The sequence below is a fragment of the Diachasma alloeum genome, unplaced genomic scaffold, assembly GCF_001412515.2.
Source record: "Diachasma alloeum isolate Michigan unplaced genomic scaffold, Dall2.0 Dall_scaffold_00256, whole genome shotgun sequence".
NCBI lineage: Eukaryota > Metazoa > Arthropoda > Insecta > Hymenoptera > Braconidae > Diachasma > Diachasma alloeum.
In genome coordinates this window covers 1,907,778-1,926,871 of record NW_021680401.1, presented here as the reverse complement: position 1 = coordinate 1,926,871, position 19,094 = coordinate 1,907,778, and the positions used below count along the sequence as shown (strand labels likewise).

The 19,094-nt window shown below is 34.4% G+C and overlaps 1 protein-coding gene across 2 annotated transcripts in view; it reads right to left on the bottom strand.

Moving 5' to 3' along the window:
* LOC107037618 (RNA-binding protein 24-B) overlaps positions 1-19,094 on the bottom strand; it is a 35,810-nt gene that overhangs the window by 11,808 nt on the left and 4,908 nt on the right. For both annotated transcript variants that reach the window (XM_015256254.1, XM_015256255.1), the window contains exons 2-4: positions 12,509-12,882; positions 10,281-10,407; positions 5,404-5,464 (exon numbers count right to left, since the gene is read on the bottom strand). In XM_015256254.1, the coding sequence (XP_015111740.1) occupies positions 5,404-5,464; positions 10,281-10,407; positions 12,509-12,769 (449 nt within the window). In that variant the 5' untranslated portion in view covers positions 12,770-12,882. The remainder of the gene's footprint in view (positions 1-5,403; positions 5,465-10,280; positions 10,408-12,508; positions 12,883-19,094) is intronic.

The following is a 19,094-nucleotide window of genomic DNA, read 5'->3' as shown; positions in this document are numbered from 1 at the left end:
AGCTAGGTATAAAAAAAGGACTGTCATCTTAAACCGTTTTACCGCATCGCTACTGAATTAGATGAAAAAACTGTGGGATGAAGTTGAAGAGAATGTAAAAAAATCCTTTGTCATCCCCATCGAATTAGTAAAAAAAATTTTTTTAATTAGAAGAGAAGCTCCGATGTTCGACTACAAAAATAGAAAAGCATTTCACTGCCGAAACCATAGCCGAATAACTTGGATATCCTCAAGGGACATATTTTTGTCCCACGAAGGCACCCCATCCCGTGAATGAGCCGCATCTTAAATTAAATATTCCGTATACTCGAAGGAAACAATTTTCATTTTGATAATTTACAATTTTTTCCATTTTTCCAGCTCAAGCAAGACATTTTTAAGAACACGATTTCAGTTCTCTCTGTTCTTCTTTTCCCTCCCTGTAGTTTCCAGCTTTTTGACGTCCCACTGATTGATGATGAGCAGCCCTCATCAGGAGGAAGTGTCCCTCGACCTCTAATCACCAAAAATTCCATTCACTCCTCCCAAAATAACTCAATTCCCACTTTCGCAATTGAACCTTCTCCACTGGGACCATTTGACCCAAATAGCAAACCCATTTCTACACTGCTAAACCAGCCAGTTTAATCTAATCCCTAGGTGACTGAAATGTGAAGAGGCTAGACAGGTGGATCCTAACACTCAGAACTCCTCTTTGAAAATAGAATTTCAACATTTCAGTCTGTCGTTGTGTCGACGTAGAATTCAAAAACACGAGAAACAAGAGAAAAAACCACAAGTGCCCTTAAATCTTCCTGACAGGAGGGAAAATAGAGGGGTGATGGGCGGCTGTAGACGGTGGGAGGGGATCTAAAAACACGTTGAATCCTCGTGCACGTGTGGGCGTTAAAGAAGTCTTCGTCTTCTTGGCTTTTATTATTCATCTTGGTTTGTTCGCGTCAACTGGCGACATGGTACGACAGGTGGATCTAAATAAAGACTGGAGCAATGCCAGAGGTTTAGGGAGAAATCAACATGGCAACTAGCGAGTCTTCCACGCGTCGTTATCTACCAGGCACTTGCGACACTGTATGCTAGTACGTTTTTTCTCGCTTCAAATGACGAGACTGAATAGCTTGGATTTTTTTTTTAATTTGGGTGATTTATTTGTCTGCAGTTTGAGCGAGCCTAGAGGATCAAAGGGCTAGATTGAAACGCGGAAGGAAAAATATTCGCTAATTGAGAATTTATTACTTTCTCGAAGAATTGTATGGAGATCTATTTCGCTCTTCTCAATTCCTCCTATTTTTATGAAGAAAATTGTTTTTTGAAAATTCTCGTGACCTTCGAGTGAAGAACTTTAGAAATTATTTTAAAAAATTATTAGAATCTGAATGAATGATTTACTTTCATGAAAAAAATGGTAGTTTGAAATTTCTCTCACTTTCGAATAAAAAACTTTGGAAATTGTTAAACAAAAAGTTATGTAGGATCAAATGATTGAAGTAAAATTTGGGTGATATTTGTCTACAGTTTGAGCGAGTTGAGAGGATCAAATAGTAGATTGAAACGCGGAAGGAAAAATATTCGCTAATCGAGAATTTATTACTTTCTTGAAGAATTGTACGGAGATCTATTTCGCTCTTCTAAATTCCTCCTATTTTTATGAAGAAAATTGGGTTTTGAAAATTCTCGTGACCTTCGAATGAAGAACTTTAGAAATTGTTTTAAAAAAATATTAAAAATTGAATGAATGATTTACTTTCATGAAAAAAATGGTAGTTTGAAATTTCTCTCACTTTCGAATAAAAAACTTTGGAAATTGTTAAACAAAAAGTTATGTAGGATCAAATGATTGAAGTAAAATTTGGGTGATATTTGTCTACAGTTTGAGCGAGTTGAGAGGATCAAATAGTAGATTGAAACGCGGAAGGAAAAATATTTGCTAATTGAGAATTTATTACTTTCTTGAAGCACTGCACGAGGATCTATTTTCGTCTTCTGAACTGCGTCTACTTTCATAGAAAAATATAAAAATAAAAATACATAGTGAGAGGTATTTCGAAAATATCTCTCACTTTCGAATAAGAAACCCGTGAAATCGTTAAAAAAAAATTATCGAAAATGAAACGTTTCAAGTGAAGAGAATCATTATGGGTGACCATCGACCAACACTTTATTCATTCGTTCGCAAAGTAGAATCGATCAATCCTTCAGAAAACCTATTCATTCATTTATGATCGTTTAATGGCTATGAAATTTCCCTTTACTCAGAATTCTCTCACTCGATTTCCCTACTCTATAATCAATTTGTGCACCCACTCTTCGTAATTACGAAAAGTGCAAGTTATTATTTATTTGTTGACTGTCACTCTGAATTGTGTCAACAGATAAATTCTTTGAGTTCTCCACTGAAGTGAAGCAACCAGATAATTCCATTTCATCACGTATTGACTATTGTTTCAAGTGAATATAAAAAATTCATCAATAATATTTTAAAGTATTCGCAATCATGATATGATAAGAAAAATAGAATTATAAATATTATGATAATATTATCGAAATGAATCAAAACGGTCCTTCTATCCAAAAAAAATGTCGCCTCGAACTCGTCCATAAAAAATCAATTATTTATTTGAATCAATCAATCAACTGATTCATCTATTTTTCAATGATCAAAATTCACCGGGAATTTTTCGAGTTCTCCACGCACTAGAAACAAACGCAAAGTGAAGTGAAGCAATTAGATAATTTCATTTCACTACGTATTGACTATTGTTTCAAGTGAATATTAAAAATTCGTCAATAATATTTTAAAATAGTCATAATCATGATATAAGAAAAATAGAATTAGAAATATTATGATAATATTATCGAAATGAATGGAAACTGTCCTCCTATCCAAAAAAAAAATGTCGCCTCGAACTCGTCCATAAAAATTCAATTATTTACTAGAATCAATCAATCAACTGATTAATCGCCTGCCGCGCCTGCCGCGTTGGTTAAATAATTAAGAAAAAAAATAGAAAACAAATTTCTGTTTCTCAAATCCACGTACAACACCCAAAAAAATAAACAATTAGAAAAAAAAACTTGTACGGAAAAATAGTGAAGGAAAACCACAACAGCAATACACAACAACACAATCACACCAATAGCGACACCAAAAGTGTAGTGTAAGCTCTCACCACACACGCAAGAGAGTTAATATTCAATATTTTTCATCATAAATTTTCGTAATTGAATAATCATCGTAACTCGTGTCTCATATATTTTATTCATTTGTTAGTTAGAGAGAAAGAAAGAGAGAGCTCCTATCGATTGACATTTCGAAACCCTTCGGGTGGAATAATTTCACCCACAAAACGAGGCCTAATGCTAACATCTCTATTATTTATCACATTTTTCGTTTCATCGGGAAGGTTCTTAGGGGAAATTTCTCAATTGAATATTGTGTTAGGAGTTGAAATTTTTTAACTACTCGGAGAGTTATTTTTTATGGTATTTGTTGTTGATTAATGAACAATGGTTGATGCACATCCGGATAAACATTTGAAGAAAAGTTTTTCGTCAAAAATTTTATCAGTTAAAAAATTTTCTTTACATTTCTCACTCAATCCACTATAGAGAGAGAAAAATTCACTATTTTTCTCGCTCTTTTTGCCGATAGAGAGTGAAAAAGTTCTGAAAATTGAGTTCGCTCCACGATTACTTGACATGTTTGGTAATTTTCCTGCAAATTCAGTAGCAAAGCGGTAAAAAGGCTTAAGTCGATTTAGCTTTCACCTGAGTTTTTGCGGAATATCTTCAAGTCTAAGGGAGATAACGAAATTTTTGTAATGACCTTTTTTGTAGAGCAAACTGAATGCTATAGAAAAAGTCATGTTAAAAATTTTGATATCTCTCTTAGATTCTGAGATATTCATCGAAAACGATTCAAGTCGATTTGGCTCTCACCTGAGTTTTTGAGGAATATCTTCAAATCTAAGGGAGATAACGAAATTTTTGTAATGAGCTTTTTTGTAGAGCAAACTGAATGCTATAGAAAAGGTCATGTTAAAAATTTTGATATCTCTCTCAGATTCTGAGATATTCATCGAAAACTGGCGAATAGTGAAAATCGACTTGAACCGTTTTACCGCTTCGCTACTAAATTCATCCGCCTGGACTTCGCGGATTAATCTCATTTTATTCATGATTTTGTTACAGAATAACAATTCCAAAATTATCTTCAACCATTCTTCACAAACAAAAACAATCAATCTCGAACAGAAATATGTAATTGCTGATGAATAAAAACTAAAGGTAAATTCCAAAAAATTCGTTGATTAAATGGTTTCCATTCGTCACGATCATAAAACGAATAACCAAAAAAAAAACACGAAAAATAGTGAAGAAAAAATGAATCGTGAAAGTAAGTGAAAGATGATAAAAACCATTAATTGATTATTTCTCATGTCAACGATATTAATCAATGAATTATAACCACTACTCCAACGACTGATTAAAAAAAATCTATTCCAATGATAAAAGAAAAAAAATAGTGTGAATAGTAGAGACCAAAACTTAAAATAAAATAAAAACCAAAATGAAAAAACCAGAGAGAAAAAAAAACATCGGTAAACAAACAAGTGTCAAAAAATCTCTCAACAAAGTCAACCAATCCTCACGTAATTAAATTAAAAAGACCAAAAAAACGTAGAATTAAAAAAACCACACCCCAACAAAATTCGATCATCCTCGCAAAGAAAATTCAAAAAAAAAAAATTACGTGTATTATTAAAAATACTGAATAGTAATGCTTGAATATGTACTCATGAATTTTCGGGTTTCTCGAGGATCCCTCCCTATCCCCCGCATATATCGTTCAATTATCTATTTTTTTCTCGTTTTGTCTTTTGTCTTTTCATTCTCAATATTTTGTTCTTTTCTTTCTCCTTCCTTCTCCATCAACCCCATTCCCTCTCACTCCTCGATGTGCCTTCTCGCAAGTTCACCGAGATGCTGAAATATCATTTTCAATTTGCTGTAAACACATTTTGCTGTTTTTTTTTGTTTTAATTTTGAAATTTTCGTGAATGAATATTCTTTCATAAAAAAAAAAATGAAGAATGAAAAAACCACGCACTTCTAGTCTATTTTGATTTATTGATATTTCGACGTTACCGATTGTTTACCAAATCCCATGTGTTTCGTTCCGGTGGGTTTTCTATTTAATGAGTCATGTGAAATGAAAAGAAAAGTGAAAATTTCGCGAGAAATACAATTCAATCGTAATAATTTCCAACGGAAATTTTCTTGGCTTTAACGCTAATCTCAACCACATAATGAGTTATCTTTTCATTTCACGTGACTAGGAATTTTCTATCGCGAAATTTCGAATTTCGAACAACAATCTAATAATTAATTGGTAAAGACACTTACCCATACTGGCCGGGGAGGACTGTGGGGTATCCAGCTCGAATTCCAGCTGCGAATGGAAAAGCTGAAAAACAAAATTATGAATTAAACGAGAAAAACAAGTGGGAAATTGCCTCCGTCACGACATAATCAATGCATTTTTGATAATAAATTAGCAATGTTATTGCATTCTCATAAGTTATTGGATTTTTCTATCCTCATATGTTGTTGATGAAGGCAGCAATAATTATTCGAAGCAAATAAGAAATTATTTGTTTGAATATGGCAGAAATTAGGTACTACAAAATTTTACAAAAAATTCACAGTATTCGGAATTTATCAATCTACCACGGATGCGTTTTCTAACACTCCGTTGATCGCGCTATGAGCGTCGCACCGCACTTTTTTAATTTTTTTAAATGACACTGCAGTAAAGCCGCAAAAAAATTTGATATCTCATTTTGAAGTGTCTAGAAGCCCTATCAATGAAAATATCCTCCAAAAATACCATAAGTAATTATATTTTCAAATTTTTATTCTGAAACTCCTGGCCGTGTACGGTGTATAGAACGAATTTTCATAAAAACATGAGAACTTTGAGTTTGAATATGTAATGAAAGGTAACACTGAAGTGTCGCCGCGCTCATTGAGCGAGTGATCGAGTGTTATTAGAAAATCTATAGTTCCATATTTTTAAATATTTAAGTCATCATCACTAACACTCCGCACTTTTTAAATTTTTTTAAATGACACTGCAGTAAAGCTTCAAAAAAATTTGAAAAAATTTGATATCTCATTTTGAAGTGTCTAGAAGCCCTATCAATGAAAATATCCGCCAAAAATATCATAAGTAATTATATTTTCAAATTTTTATTCTGAAACTCCGGGCTGTGTACGGTGTAGAGGACAAATTTTCATAAAAACATGAGAACTCTGGGTTTGAATATATAAATGAAAGGTAACACTGAAGTGTCGCCGCGCTCATTGAGCGAGTGATCGAGTGTTATTAGAAAATCTATAGTTCCATATTTTTAAATATTTAAGTCATCATCACTAACACTCCGCACTTTTTAAATTTTTTTAAATGACACTGCAGTAAAGCTTCAACAAAATTTGAAAAAATTTGATATCTCATTTTGAAGTGTCTAGAAGCCCTATCAATGAAAATATCCTCCAAAAATACCATAAGTAATTATATTTTCAAATTTTTATTCTGAAACTCCTGGCCGTGTACGGTGTATAGAACGAATTTTCATAAAAACATGAGAACTTTGAGTTTGAATATGTAATGAAAGGTAACACTGAAGTGTCGCCGCGCTCATTGAGCGAGTGATCGAGGGTTATTAGAAAATCTATAGTTCCGTATTTTTAAATATTTAATTCATCATCAATTCGAAATTTAGATTATCATGTATTTTACTATTTTTAAATTTCGATATTAGTATATTAAACCTTGATCAATGTAAGTCGGAAATTCTTTTAATATTGAAGAATCGGAAGATTGATGGTCATCCCTGCTCATGATCGAACTCGGTGAAGATGGCGTTGCGAACAATATTTTAAATCACAATTGGATTCATTGAGACAATTATTTTTTCAGTTATCGTCAAAAAACGATCCGTCACATGCACACACAAATACATATTCGAACTTCTCAGACCAAAATTAGTTATCCTGACACCAAATAGTATACTTCGTCATTAGGCAGAAGAAAACTTTCCTGGCGAATATGAGTTTGCAGCCCCAGCCGAAGGCGGGCGTTCACTGTCAAAAATTTGGTGTTAAATTGACACCGATCGGTGTCCCAATGAGTCCAGACCTTTTTTGGTGTGCAGTTGCGGTGTTAAAATAACACCGCGCCATAGGACATCGCGCGTAAAATCTGGTGTTAATTCAACACTGAACGGTGTCCCAAGAAGTCCACACCGGATTTTTTACTGGGTCGCAATCATATGAGCTAGAAAAGTTTTTTTATGCCGTGTGAGGAACAATATTTGTTCTCATAACGGCTGAAAACACCGATTAACGATCGCGTACACTGAGAGAAAAATCTGAAGTTCGATTTACAATAAGAAAATAGTTGAGGCATTTTGGTGAACGATACGATTTTTTTGGTATGCGGCACATAACATTATAGTAACTTCACAAGCGTAATTTTTGCAAATCAAAATACAGTTAAACTAACCAAAGTTCAAAAGTAACCACGACAAATCGTGAGGAGAACTATAAAATAGTTGCAATGACTACATTCCATCGTAGTAATTACTTCTCCGGCCATAGTTACCGTAACCCATGAAACATTGTTGAGGACTTTTTGACTATAATTCGACGGTGATGGAATATAGTCAGAAGAATTATATTTTTCTCTCAGTGTAGCGTCCGTGAAGCGCTGCCTTACGGCCGTTATGACAAAATAGTACATTAGAGTACAAGAGCACAAATTTCGTTTTCAATGAATGTGTAGTTTACAGGCCGAGCCGAAGACGAGGTCTGTACACACATTTGTTGAAAACGAAATTTATTACCGAGCGCTCTATTAGTATATTTCGTAACGAGTGCAAAAAAGTGTTTTTTGGCGAATGGGAGGTTTATATCACGAGCCGAAGGCCTTCGGCTCGTGATATAATCCCACGGGCTAAAAAACATTTTTTCATGAGTTACGAACAATATTTTTCATCACAATGTGTTCACATTTTTCATCACAAAAAAGTTCACTTTTCGTCACAGCGTGATGAAAAATATTTTATGTCAAGTCGTGCAGAAGTCGAGTTTTGAGCAGGCTGCGCGAAACGCTGCGTGCGATAAACTCGAGTTATTGCACGGCGCGACATAAAATTCTAAATTTCGAATTTGACGAATAGAATGCTTTCATTCGAAAGCAAAAAACGAAACTTTCGATGCTCACAATATGTCACCTTTAACCTAAAAATACATATTTTAATGGTGGTTTCGAGTTGTGTAAATGAAATGCGTGGAAAGTGTTTGCAGTACGCACTAACGATTGCCCGATGAGTCAACTCTGATCCCTTGTATCGATAAAATTTATTGATTCCCCCATGGCCATAAAATATTGTTTACAATTCCCACAAAAATACTGCTATTCACTTTCTATTCCCCTCGTTCGTTAATTAGTCTTTGTAGATAATTTCTTTCAATTATGCATCTCACAAAGACAAAAACACGATCAATGATGTAAAAATCAACGATTATTTTCGTATGAGATAGATAGTTGATTTTACTCGCGTGAAATGTTTAAAGTTCTGTCCTTCAGCTTTTGTTTGCCATGAAATACAGCCAACAACGTGGCAATGCCGTTTTGTTAAAGCAATCACCAAGATCGTAAATATCCGATAGACAAAAAAACTAACAATTCACCGTCTACAAATTTCTCAGTGCAATTATTTTAGACTAGGAAGGCCGAACAGCGCTGAAAATATTTTGGCATTGATCCCATCTATTTACATACGCATTCGGGAATGATACGAATTTTGTCTCAGGAGGACATTCGAGATGGCTCAGGGGACTGCAAGTACGTCATTACACCCTTTATTGTCTGTTAATTCTGTGCTAAAAGGATAATTTTTTAGATACGGCTGTTCAAGGTGAGCCTAGTGTTTCAAAATTCGACAGTTATGAGCTGTTGGTAATTAACGAATCGATGAGGAGTTGAAAATTATGTGGAACGACAATTCCCGTCATTCTTTGGCTCACGTTCAACAACGAGAACTTGGAACAAGATAGAGTTCAGTGGGGAAATCGTAAAAGTTACAATAGAACGTGATAGATTCATCACCTAACACTGAGAGGAGAATGAACAGGTTCTCAAACAAGTCTTGTTTGAACTCACAAAAAGACAAATTAAAAATGACCGAAAAAAATGGTTTCACTTGAATTTGCCTCGAGAGAATGATTCGCCTTTTGAGGACAACATTTGATTGTTGTTAACCCTAGGACTTGATCACCTCTGTTTTTAAACCTGCAGAAGTATAAATTCATTTAAATAACCATTACATATAACCGTCTGTAGAGTTTAGAATTTATTTCAGAGTTCTATTTTCAAAATTTAAGTTATGTTTATACCACTTTAAACGAAAATGACGCGATGAAAAAAATATGAGAAATCCCTTTTGTAACATAATTCTTCGCGGGCAAATTTTTGTTGAAAAATACAAAAAAAAACTTTAATAAATTGAACCAATTCTTGAGATAAACCAAAAGTTTTTGCTTCACTTTCACCACAATTTTTGACCGATTTTCTTTGTCGTGCGTGTAAAAGGTCTTTGAAATCATTTTTATAAACTTCCAAATCTCGTGCATTATTCGTTCAACAATAAGCGTAAGAACAAAAAGTTCAATATGAGTCGAGCAATTTTTTTTCTCCACTCTTCAATGATCATAAATTAATAAAATAATAAATTTTTAGTCTTTAATATTTTCCGTGTTCCCGACACGTCGGGGTTATTATAATTGACGAAGCTCCTTGCATTTCAATAAGGAGTATAAAAAATTCATAAAGAACAATCGATCCTACCTTTCCCCTATTTAGCTATACTGACTTTACTTTGAAATTATTCTCGAATATTTGAGTTTCAAAATTTAGATGTGTATTTTGTCGACTTCGCACAACACCATTGTCACTGTGTTACTGTGTTATCATACCGATAGTTCCAGGTTGTAAACAGCGATAGGAGGAGTAGCACATCAGGTTTTTTTCCTTAATATTTCTGCTCGTGGGAATAGCGGATATTTCGGCGGTGAGGGAATTCATTATGTTTCGATTTTTCTCAACTAAATAGCTATAAAAAAAAGTTTCAGGGGCCACAAGGCTCCGTGGGAACGCATAATGTGAAAATAGCCGAGAAAAATGGGCAGATAAAAGTGAACGATGAAAGTTAACTCACTGGCTTGAAGATTGCCTCTTGGTTTTGCTCCTAATATCGCCAGATTTACATTAGCCTTTCTTCCATCTATTATTGGATTCGGATCCTTGCAGGCACGCTCAGCCGCCGGTCTGTCTCCCATAATTACCTGAAACATTGCAGATACAAAGAATTTATAGCAACGAGAAAAATTCCGAAATATTTCGTTTTCAAAGGAAATTCACTTTTTTTCCTTTTGAGTAAAGTAAATTTCCATTATAATTCCCGCAAACAAACTCGGCTTTCCAAAAAGAACACCACAACATCTGAAATTTGAAATAGAAAAGCAAAACCACAACTCCACAGAGAAAAAAAAGTTTCCTAGAAACAGTTGAATTTTAAGAAATTCTTGAAACAAATGGAATTTTGTCTGGAAATAAGAAAAAACGATTCTAATTTGCAGGGATTTTTCCTTCAATCTAGCATAATTGTATTTGAATTACGAAACATTTCCTCTCATTCTAAGAAAATCTTCATTCTGGAGTTTATAACTTTTGATTTCTTAAGATAAGAAACTTGGAATTCCTGAATGAAGAATATTCGAGTTCAGAAATTACGATCAATCTCGTTCTTGAATTGATGAGTATTCCTCTTGCAGAAATAATCTACTTATATCTATAAATCCTTCGTTACTCAGTGATTCTTGATGTGAGAATTGAACCATTCTTGATTCAAGACCTTCTCTCATTCACGATGAGTAGGTTTTTTTAATTAATCGATTTCTTATTCTTAGTACAATACCTACGAGGACCTTAGGTTCCTCAAAATCGGTAACTTGGGCAAAAACACAACTCCATAGAGACAAAAAGGTTTCGAATTTCCTAGGAATAGTTCATTTTTTAAAACTTCTGGAAACCTATTGAATTTTGTCTAGCAATGAGAGAAAGAAGTTCTCATTCTCAGGGATTTTTACTTCAATCTAGCATGATTGTATTTGAATTAAGGCACATTTCCTCTCATTCTATGAAAATGATTCTAAAATTTCATAACTTTTGGTTTCTTAAACCTAGTCTGGTCACTAAACGCGACCCTACGACTCTGGTCACCTCCGCGGGGATTCCCCGCCGCGTTATTTAGGCTCCAGCGTTGCCGAATTCACTCTACACTGCCCGAGTGCGAGTAGCAAGTTTCCGGAAACGTCGCGTCACGGGCAATTTCTTTTAACATGGGAGAAAATAAATCATCTGTTCGAAATAATTTGTGTTCTTTAGGAATTTTGAGAAATATGTTGTTCTATAAACTACTATAATTCTTTAGATACTTCAATTGACGAAGTCATTTTTTTTTTTATTTTTTCGGTTAGCCAGTGAATTTTAATTAAAGAAAAACGACGCGTGGTGGGGTTCCCTCATAGGGTGACCAATCTAGGGTTGAGGGAAAATGGAACTCCTGTCTATATGAATTTTTAGAATTGTGTTTTCTCCTACAATTATTACTTTATATCAATGAAATTACTTTATCGACTGGATCATTGCATTGTTGAGTCAATGAAGTAGTTTCAAAAATAAAAAATAATAATTGCAGGAGGAAATACAATTCTAAAAGTTAATAAGCACAGGGGTTCCGTTTCCCCTTAAGCAAGTTAGGATTCGTAAATCTAGTATTTTTGATTCTCATTTTGAGTTCCCAAATTATGATCAGTCTCGTTCTTGAATTCATGATTTTTCCTCTTCCATAACTAATCTACGTATATCTATTAATCCTTTATTACTCAGTAAATTTTCATTTAAGAATTCAATCATTCTTCATTCAAGAACTTGTCTTCATTCGACGTAAGTAGGATTTTCTTTCTGAAATTAAGTAACCTGTAATTAAGTAATTAGGTTTGTCAAAATCAGCAACGTGGTTCTAGAAACTGGAAACTATTTTTCTCTGCGTCTGAAGGAAACCGTTCTACAGTCCAAAAAAGCCAACACGAGTCATTAAAGAAGTGGCCGAAAACAATCCCGACAGCAAATACTGCAAGAAATCCCCACAAAACCTTTTTTTCTCTGATAAAAATCTGTGCGTAATTAATCGATTCACCACTTCACTAATGAAACAAAAGCCCAAAGCAGTTGAATAACTCCAAGCATGAAAACCATCAGAAGCAAAATATCCTTTCCATCCACAAAGACGAATGAAAAAGTAGGATAAAAGAAATTAGAATAAAAAGTATTGGTCTGTTGAGTGTGAAATAAAAGGGCAGAAATAAACCACTGCACACTTACAAATCCATATCCCCTACTTTTGCCAGTCTGTCTGTCAGTTATGACAACAGCCTCCTCGATGTCCCCGTACACATTGAAATGCTCCCTCAGACTCTTATCAGTTGTGTGATAAGGTAATCCACCGACAAACAACTTCGTCCAGGTGGTGTCCTTCTGCTGTGGTGTTACACCAGCAAGTGCACCAAGACTAGATACCAACTCCTCTGGACCAGTTGGACCTGCACCAACGGCGCTGAGTCCCGTGGCACCTGGCATCAGCATTTTCTTATTTGATAGAAGAATAATTGAATCAATGGATAATTCCAGTTTTATCTAGTTCTTCCTGATCCGCAGTCGTTCACTCAATTTATCACAGACTTCATCTGAACATTTGCCTGAAACACACACAAAAAATATTTTTTTTATTTGCAAATCCTGAAGAATTTGTAATGGCTCAATCGTCCTTTGAATGTCCCGCGTCAATTGATCTGGACGAGTGAAAGAATTTATTAATTTCTCTAATTACTCAACTGAACTTGCTCTCTTGCTTCCCGACCTTTACCGTGCACGGTTAGTTTACTCATTACTCTTTATATTGTCGAAAAATTAATTCAGTAGCGAAGTGGTAAACCAGTTTAAGTCGAATCATCTCCCAGCTGAGTTTTTGAGGAATATTTCCGAATCTAACGGAGATAGCGAAATTTTTGTCATTACATTTGTTGCAGCTCTCAATCGGCTCTACGAAAAAGGTTATAACAAAAATTTCGCTATCTCCCTTAGATTCCGAGCTGTTTATTGAAAAATGGTCAATAGTCAAAATTGACTTATACCGTTTTACCACTTCGCTACCGAATTGTATTTGGAAGCATTGAGCAAATTATATTGATTTATCAATTCACATAATAGTTTCTCCCGTTAAGATTTAAGGAATATAAATTTTTATAGTGAGATAGCGTAATATTAACAATACAAAATAAGAATTTATTTGGGACAAAAGTATCAAAAATGAACTAGAATATTGTGACCTCCTCATTTGGAATATTCCAATAAATAATTAAGGTAAATTATATAATGTTCCTTTCAACTTATTTCACGAAATAAAATATTAATTACCGAAGTAAACACATAAATTATTACAAATTGAGCTTTTACGAATTTTTGCTTTCGAAAGGAAGTTTTGTAATCGTTCAAAGTTAAGGTGTTTCAAAATTGGTGATAGTACAATGACACGAGAAAATATAAGAAGACAATAGTGAAATAATAATTTTTGAAAAAGAGAATGCATTAGCAATCAAGTTGCTAATTTATTAGCAACAATAACTACATTCATCTGTAAAAAAAATTCAAATGTCCACTTGTTTTCTCTGTCCAAGGGAAGTCTCTATGAAAATTTTCTCATTCATTTTCTCAACTTCTTTTCGTTCTTCTATTGAATTATTTTTTCCCTGTTGATTCTAGAGATTGAGAATGTTGATTGAAGAATGAAATCCTTCGTCTTCACAAGGTCGCCATGAAGAGAGTATTTTGTATTTTACTTTCCGTTTGGATCTAGATTCTTTTCATATCAATTTTTTGTCCCAAATTTTTAATTTAAGTTTCAATAGGCAACAGGAGGGGCTTCAATGGAAGTTGGGGGGGTTCATATTCGTTGAATAATTTCAATACAGATGCAAATGCATATTTTGAACGACAACCGGTGGTCTCAAGACTGCCAGGTGTTTGCACGCAGTCGGGAGAGGTTTTTCCCGCTCTCCATCGAGCGAACCTGCTTCGACCAGTTATGCATTAGACAAATAGGGGAGGCAGAAGCGAGTATATTTATTTCAACTGTCAAACTTTTTTCAAGAATTTGCTCTTCTGCTCTTTAATTCCAGTATTCACACACATGTTTCTGAGTAAATATTTATTTTTCATTTCGATGATCAATCGATTGATGGCGAACTGAAAGATAGCAGGGTATCAGTATCAAAAATGAGAATGAGTCCATCGAAATGTTTTGGGAAAATCGCCTGGAAAATAATAATAATCAAAATATTCGGTGAATTTTTATGACGACAGAAAATACAATTCAAAGTTGAGAATGAATTCAGACTGAGGTTTGGAAAATTCGCCGCGAATTTATCAATTATTGGAATCAATGCAATAACTTGCGTTATAAATCTAAACACGAGAAAAAATGAAAATTTAAATTAAATAAATAAAAAATTCATTATTTTCATTAATTTAAAATAATTAATTAATTTTTGAATTTTAATTTTTATATATGTTGACAAAAAAAAGACTAAAGTAGAAGCTATAAATCTGAAAATTCGTCACATAATTGGTATTACTTTGTAGCACTTTTGGGCGCAATTTCAGCTGAATCGATCAACTAGTTTTCGAAATACAGCAATTTTTAAAAAATCTTTTATCCTCAATATCTTGAAAACTACGTGACTTGAAATAAACATCTGAGATTCTAGCTGCTAATTAGTATTATTGGGTCACACTTGTGTGTAAAATTTTGTGTCGGTCGATTCAAAACATCCTGGTATAGAGCAGTTCATTGAAAAATCTTTTTTTCCAAAGTCACATATCGCTATTTTATCGATTATGTTCGTCTCTGGAGACTTAAAATACATTTAGAAATATTTTTGGATTGACAATAAGTGAATCGAAAATGGAATGATTTGGCTTCAGCATTTTTAAAATTTCTCTTTCTTCACTGTTCCTCTAAGTTTTTGCATATTATCGATAAATCAATCACAAAACGGTTATCAGCATTTGTTCAAATACGTGCACTCCCTCAAGGAAACCACCATTAACCTGAAAACCCGAAAAGTTATAAATCCCCATGGCCGAAAATCATCAGGAAAATATCAAGGACAATGAGCCGCACAAAACTCGCCGCAGAATTAGAAATGAAACTATTGTTTACACAATTGTGAGTTATTGCTGGACAGTCCATGCGCAATACCCCTATCGCATGTGCACCCCAAGGGCAGTGCATCGTTGAAATGTTTTTCGAAATTGCCTTTTTCCGAGAATCATAATGGATAGAAAAAAATTGGGGCAAAACGACTCCCTCTCGTCGAATTGGGCGTATTTGTTGCAATAATTTTTATGAAGCTGAAACTAGCGAAAGATTCGACAGCAGAAGATTTGTCTTAGGTGAATCTAGGGGTGTACAAATGTTTTTTAAATGCGAAAGAGTTTGTATATTACTTAAAAATATTTGTATATATGATTATTTGACTGCTCTACACCTAAATATCCCCTAAATTGAATTTCTCGCTGACGAATATTCTGCTAGTTTCAGCTTCATATAATTTTTTCGCCCCAGGGAGCGCAAAGTGCACATTTCGGTAGGCGGAAAAAATAGATGAGAAAAAAAATAGCCCAGACACCCAAAACTTGCTAAAACCCATCCAGCTTGAAAATTTCCCTTGGTCTACTTTTTCCGTGGTGTATTTTTTCCGGGAATCGTAGGTGAGTACTTCCCGCCCTAGGGTGGAAAGTTTTCACTTTCCTCCCGCTCATCAGAAGTCAAAATACAAAATTTTCTCTGCAGACGTGTTAAAAAATAGAGCAGGGAAAATATAACTTTACGCACTTGATATATGATAATATATTTTCATCACTTGGGCGTAAAATGGATTTTTACGCACGTTCCGCGTGCGCGAAATCCCCGTTTTCACAAATTGTGATGAAAAATATCGTTCGATACTCATGGAAAAAGTGTTTTTTGGCTCGTAGGATCCAACCTCCAACGAACGAAAAACACTTTTCCGCGCTTTTATCGAAATATACTATTTTGACACTGCTGCTACGTTCACCTCATGTCGAAAAGTGCCTTTTCGTTTACTTCTAAACGAAAAAGAGACAGTTCGGCCACTCGCTGAAAGTAACATAACTGTCAAAATAGTATATTTCATAACGAGTGCGGAAAAGAGTTTTTTGAGAAACTCTTTTCGAGTATCGAACGATATTTTTCATCACAATGTGTGGAAAAGGGACGTTTTAGGCACGCGAATACGATAACTTCAGTTTTTCATCACGAGAAGGGCCAATTGGAGCTATGGTGGCTCGTTTGCATCAGATTATTCCGTTAATCATGAGATTTACGAAAAAATGTTATAGCACAAAAGTTGTGTACTTTTTCATAACGAATATTTTTTATCTGAATTATTATTCTCTATCTCAAACCGTTTTCCCTGTAGCGTGCGCAGAGTGCGTCGCGGGCCGCGCGCACTCGTCGCCTGCTTTCAGAGGCGATATCTCGATAACTATAAGAGATAGAAAGAAAAGTTATAACAGAAAATATATGTATTTTTTGACGAGGAACATTTTTTGTTCGAAACTTTTTCCCGTAACTTCAACCGTTTTTGAGTAATGACGCTATAAACAATTAAAATGTTATGAATAAACACGATTAATCACGTTTCGCACAAACCGCTATTAGATTCGCAATCAGCGATTTCGAGAACATAAAATCAAATGATGAAACTCTGCTGAGAATGACTATGTACTAAACTATCCATGAAGTTTCGATTTTTTCTAACTGTAGCTTCCTTATTTACGGAGATATTCGTGCTTCAAATATGACGTAGTGAATGACGTGTCGTTGTACGCTACCTCGTGCCGCCCGCCACCCCCTCCATTGCATACCGCGTGTCCACGAATTTACCGATTGCGTGAACCTTCATAACGTATTCCCGTACATAATTGAAATACACAATAATTACCGAGAACCAAATGTGTTGAATTTACCGCCATGAAGATGAGATATTTGTCAATTCATTTTGAATACCTGACTTGTTAACCACTTTTGATTATACGACGTTCGGTGAAAATAATTCTCATACGGAAAAATAGATGTTCTGAAAATTATATATTTTATATATGGAATTGGCTTGATTTATATATAACAGTTATGTAAAATATAGGGGAGGGTGGGGTAAAATGGACACTTTAGACTTTTCAAAAATTATTCATAACTCAGAAACAAATTTATCAATTGAGCTCAGTTTAGGCTCGTCACAAAGGGAAAGAATTCTTCTTTGTATTGAAAAAAAAATCAAATTTTATCAACATTTCAACCCCTCATTAACATTTTTAAAAAAGTTAAGTGTCCATTTTACCCCAAGCTCCCCTATATGAAATATATATAAATTTATACTTTTATTTTGGGAAAATCCTCCATAAAAACGAAGTAGGTTTAACCCTTCGGATCAACCCCCATGAAAAATATATAAAAAATATGTATAATATAGGCCAATTTAATATATTCGTCGAATGTATATAAGATTTATATAAAATATAAATTTATGTTTCATACACAAATCTTATATCTTATAATATTATTATTATTTCGCCGTTAGGAGAACGGCGGCGATATACAGTAGTATACATATATACTTGTAATAATAAGAATAACAATAATAGTAATAATAATGAAATGTAATAATTAAAAAACTGAAAAATCAATTATTTGAAATAATAATAATTCTTTTCAGTAAAATATAATAATAGTTTTGTATATAACATTATATAAAATATAAATTGATGTTTCATATATAAATCTTATATACATATATTCGAAGAATATATTAAAATGACCTATATTATATATATTTTTTATATATTTTTCCATTGGGTTGATCCGAAGGTTTAATCCTACTTCGTTTTATGGAACCTTTTCGCTCACCCACTCCCGAGTTTTCGTCTTGCACGCGTGATGGGGATGGGGTATTGCGCATGAACTCGTGAAGGGTGTGAATCACTGTAGCAAAGGGTTATTATTCCATAAATTGTTAGGGGAGATTGGAGCAAAGTGGAACACGGGGCAAAGTGGGACGATGGCAAAAAGCGAATGTAGAGCGAAATCTGATTAAATAAATCCCTTCCATCCACAGTTGCTCACTGAGGAATCCCCAAAAATCTTCAAATGAAGATTTCTACCCCTCTCCCATCCTCCAAACGTAGGGGAGGGTGGGGTAAAATGGACACTTTACTCTTTTTTAAAATTATTCATAACTCAGAAACAAATTTATCAATTGAGTTCAGTGTAGGCTCGTCACAAAAGGAAAGAATTCAGTAGCGAAGTGGTGAAGCAGTTTCAGTCGCGTTATCTCCCAGTTGAGTTTTTGAGGAATATTTCGGAATCTAAGGGAGATAGCGAAATTCCTGTAATAACATTTGTTGTAGCTCTCAATCGGCTCTACAAAAAATGTTATAACAAAAATTCGGCTATCTCCCGTAGATTTCGAGATATTCATTGAAAACGGGTCAATAATCAAAATTGCCGGGTACCGTTGTACCACTTCGCTACTGAACTGTTCTTTATATTGAAAAAAATTTATTAAATTTCATCAAAATTTCCACCCCTCATTAACATTTTAACAAAAGTCAAAAGTGTCCGTTTTACCCCAACCTCCCCTATATCACACTAATCCATTCGATACAGAGAACATTTTTTATGGAAATAAATTGCCAACGGCCTTGGCCCCAGTAGAGGTAAGACTACGTGTAATATGGAGGGGATTCCCTTTATTTCCATCCCTCCTGTTTCCCATCCCCCGCCCCACATTTGAGAGGGAGTGGGGGGCGGGGGGGGGGGGGGAAGGGG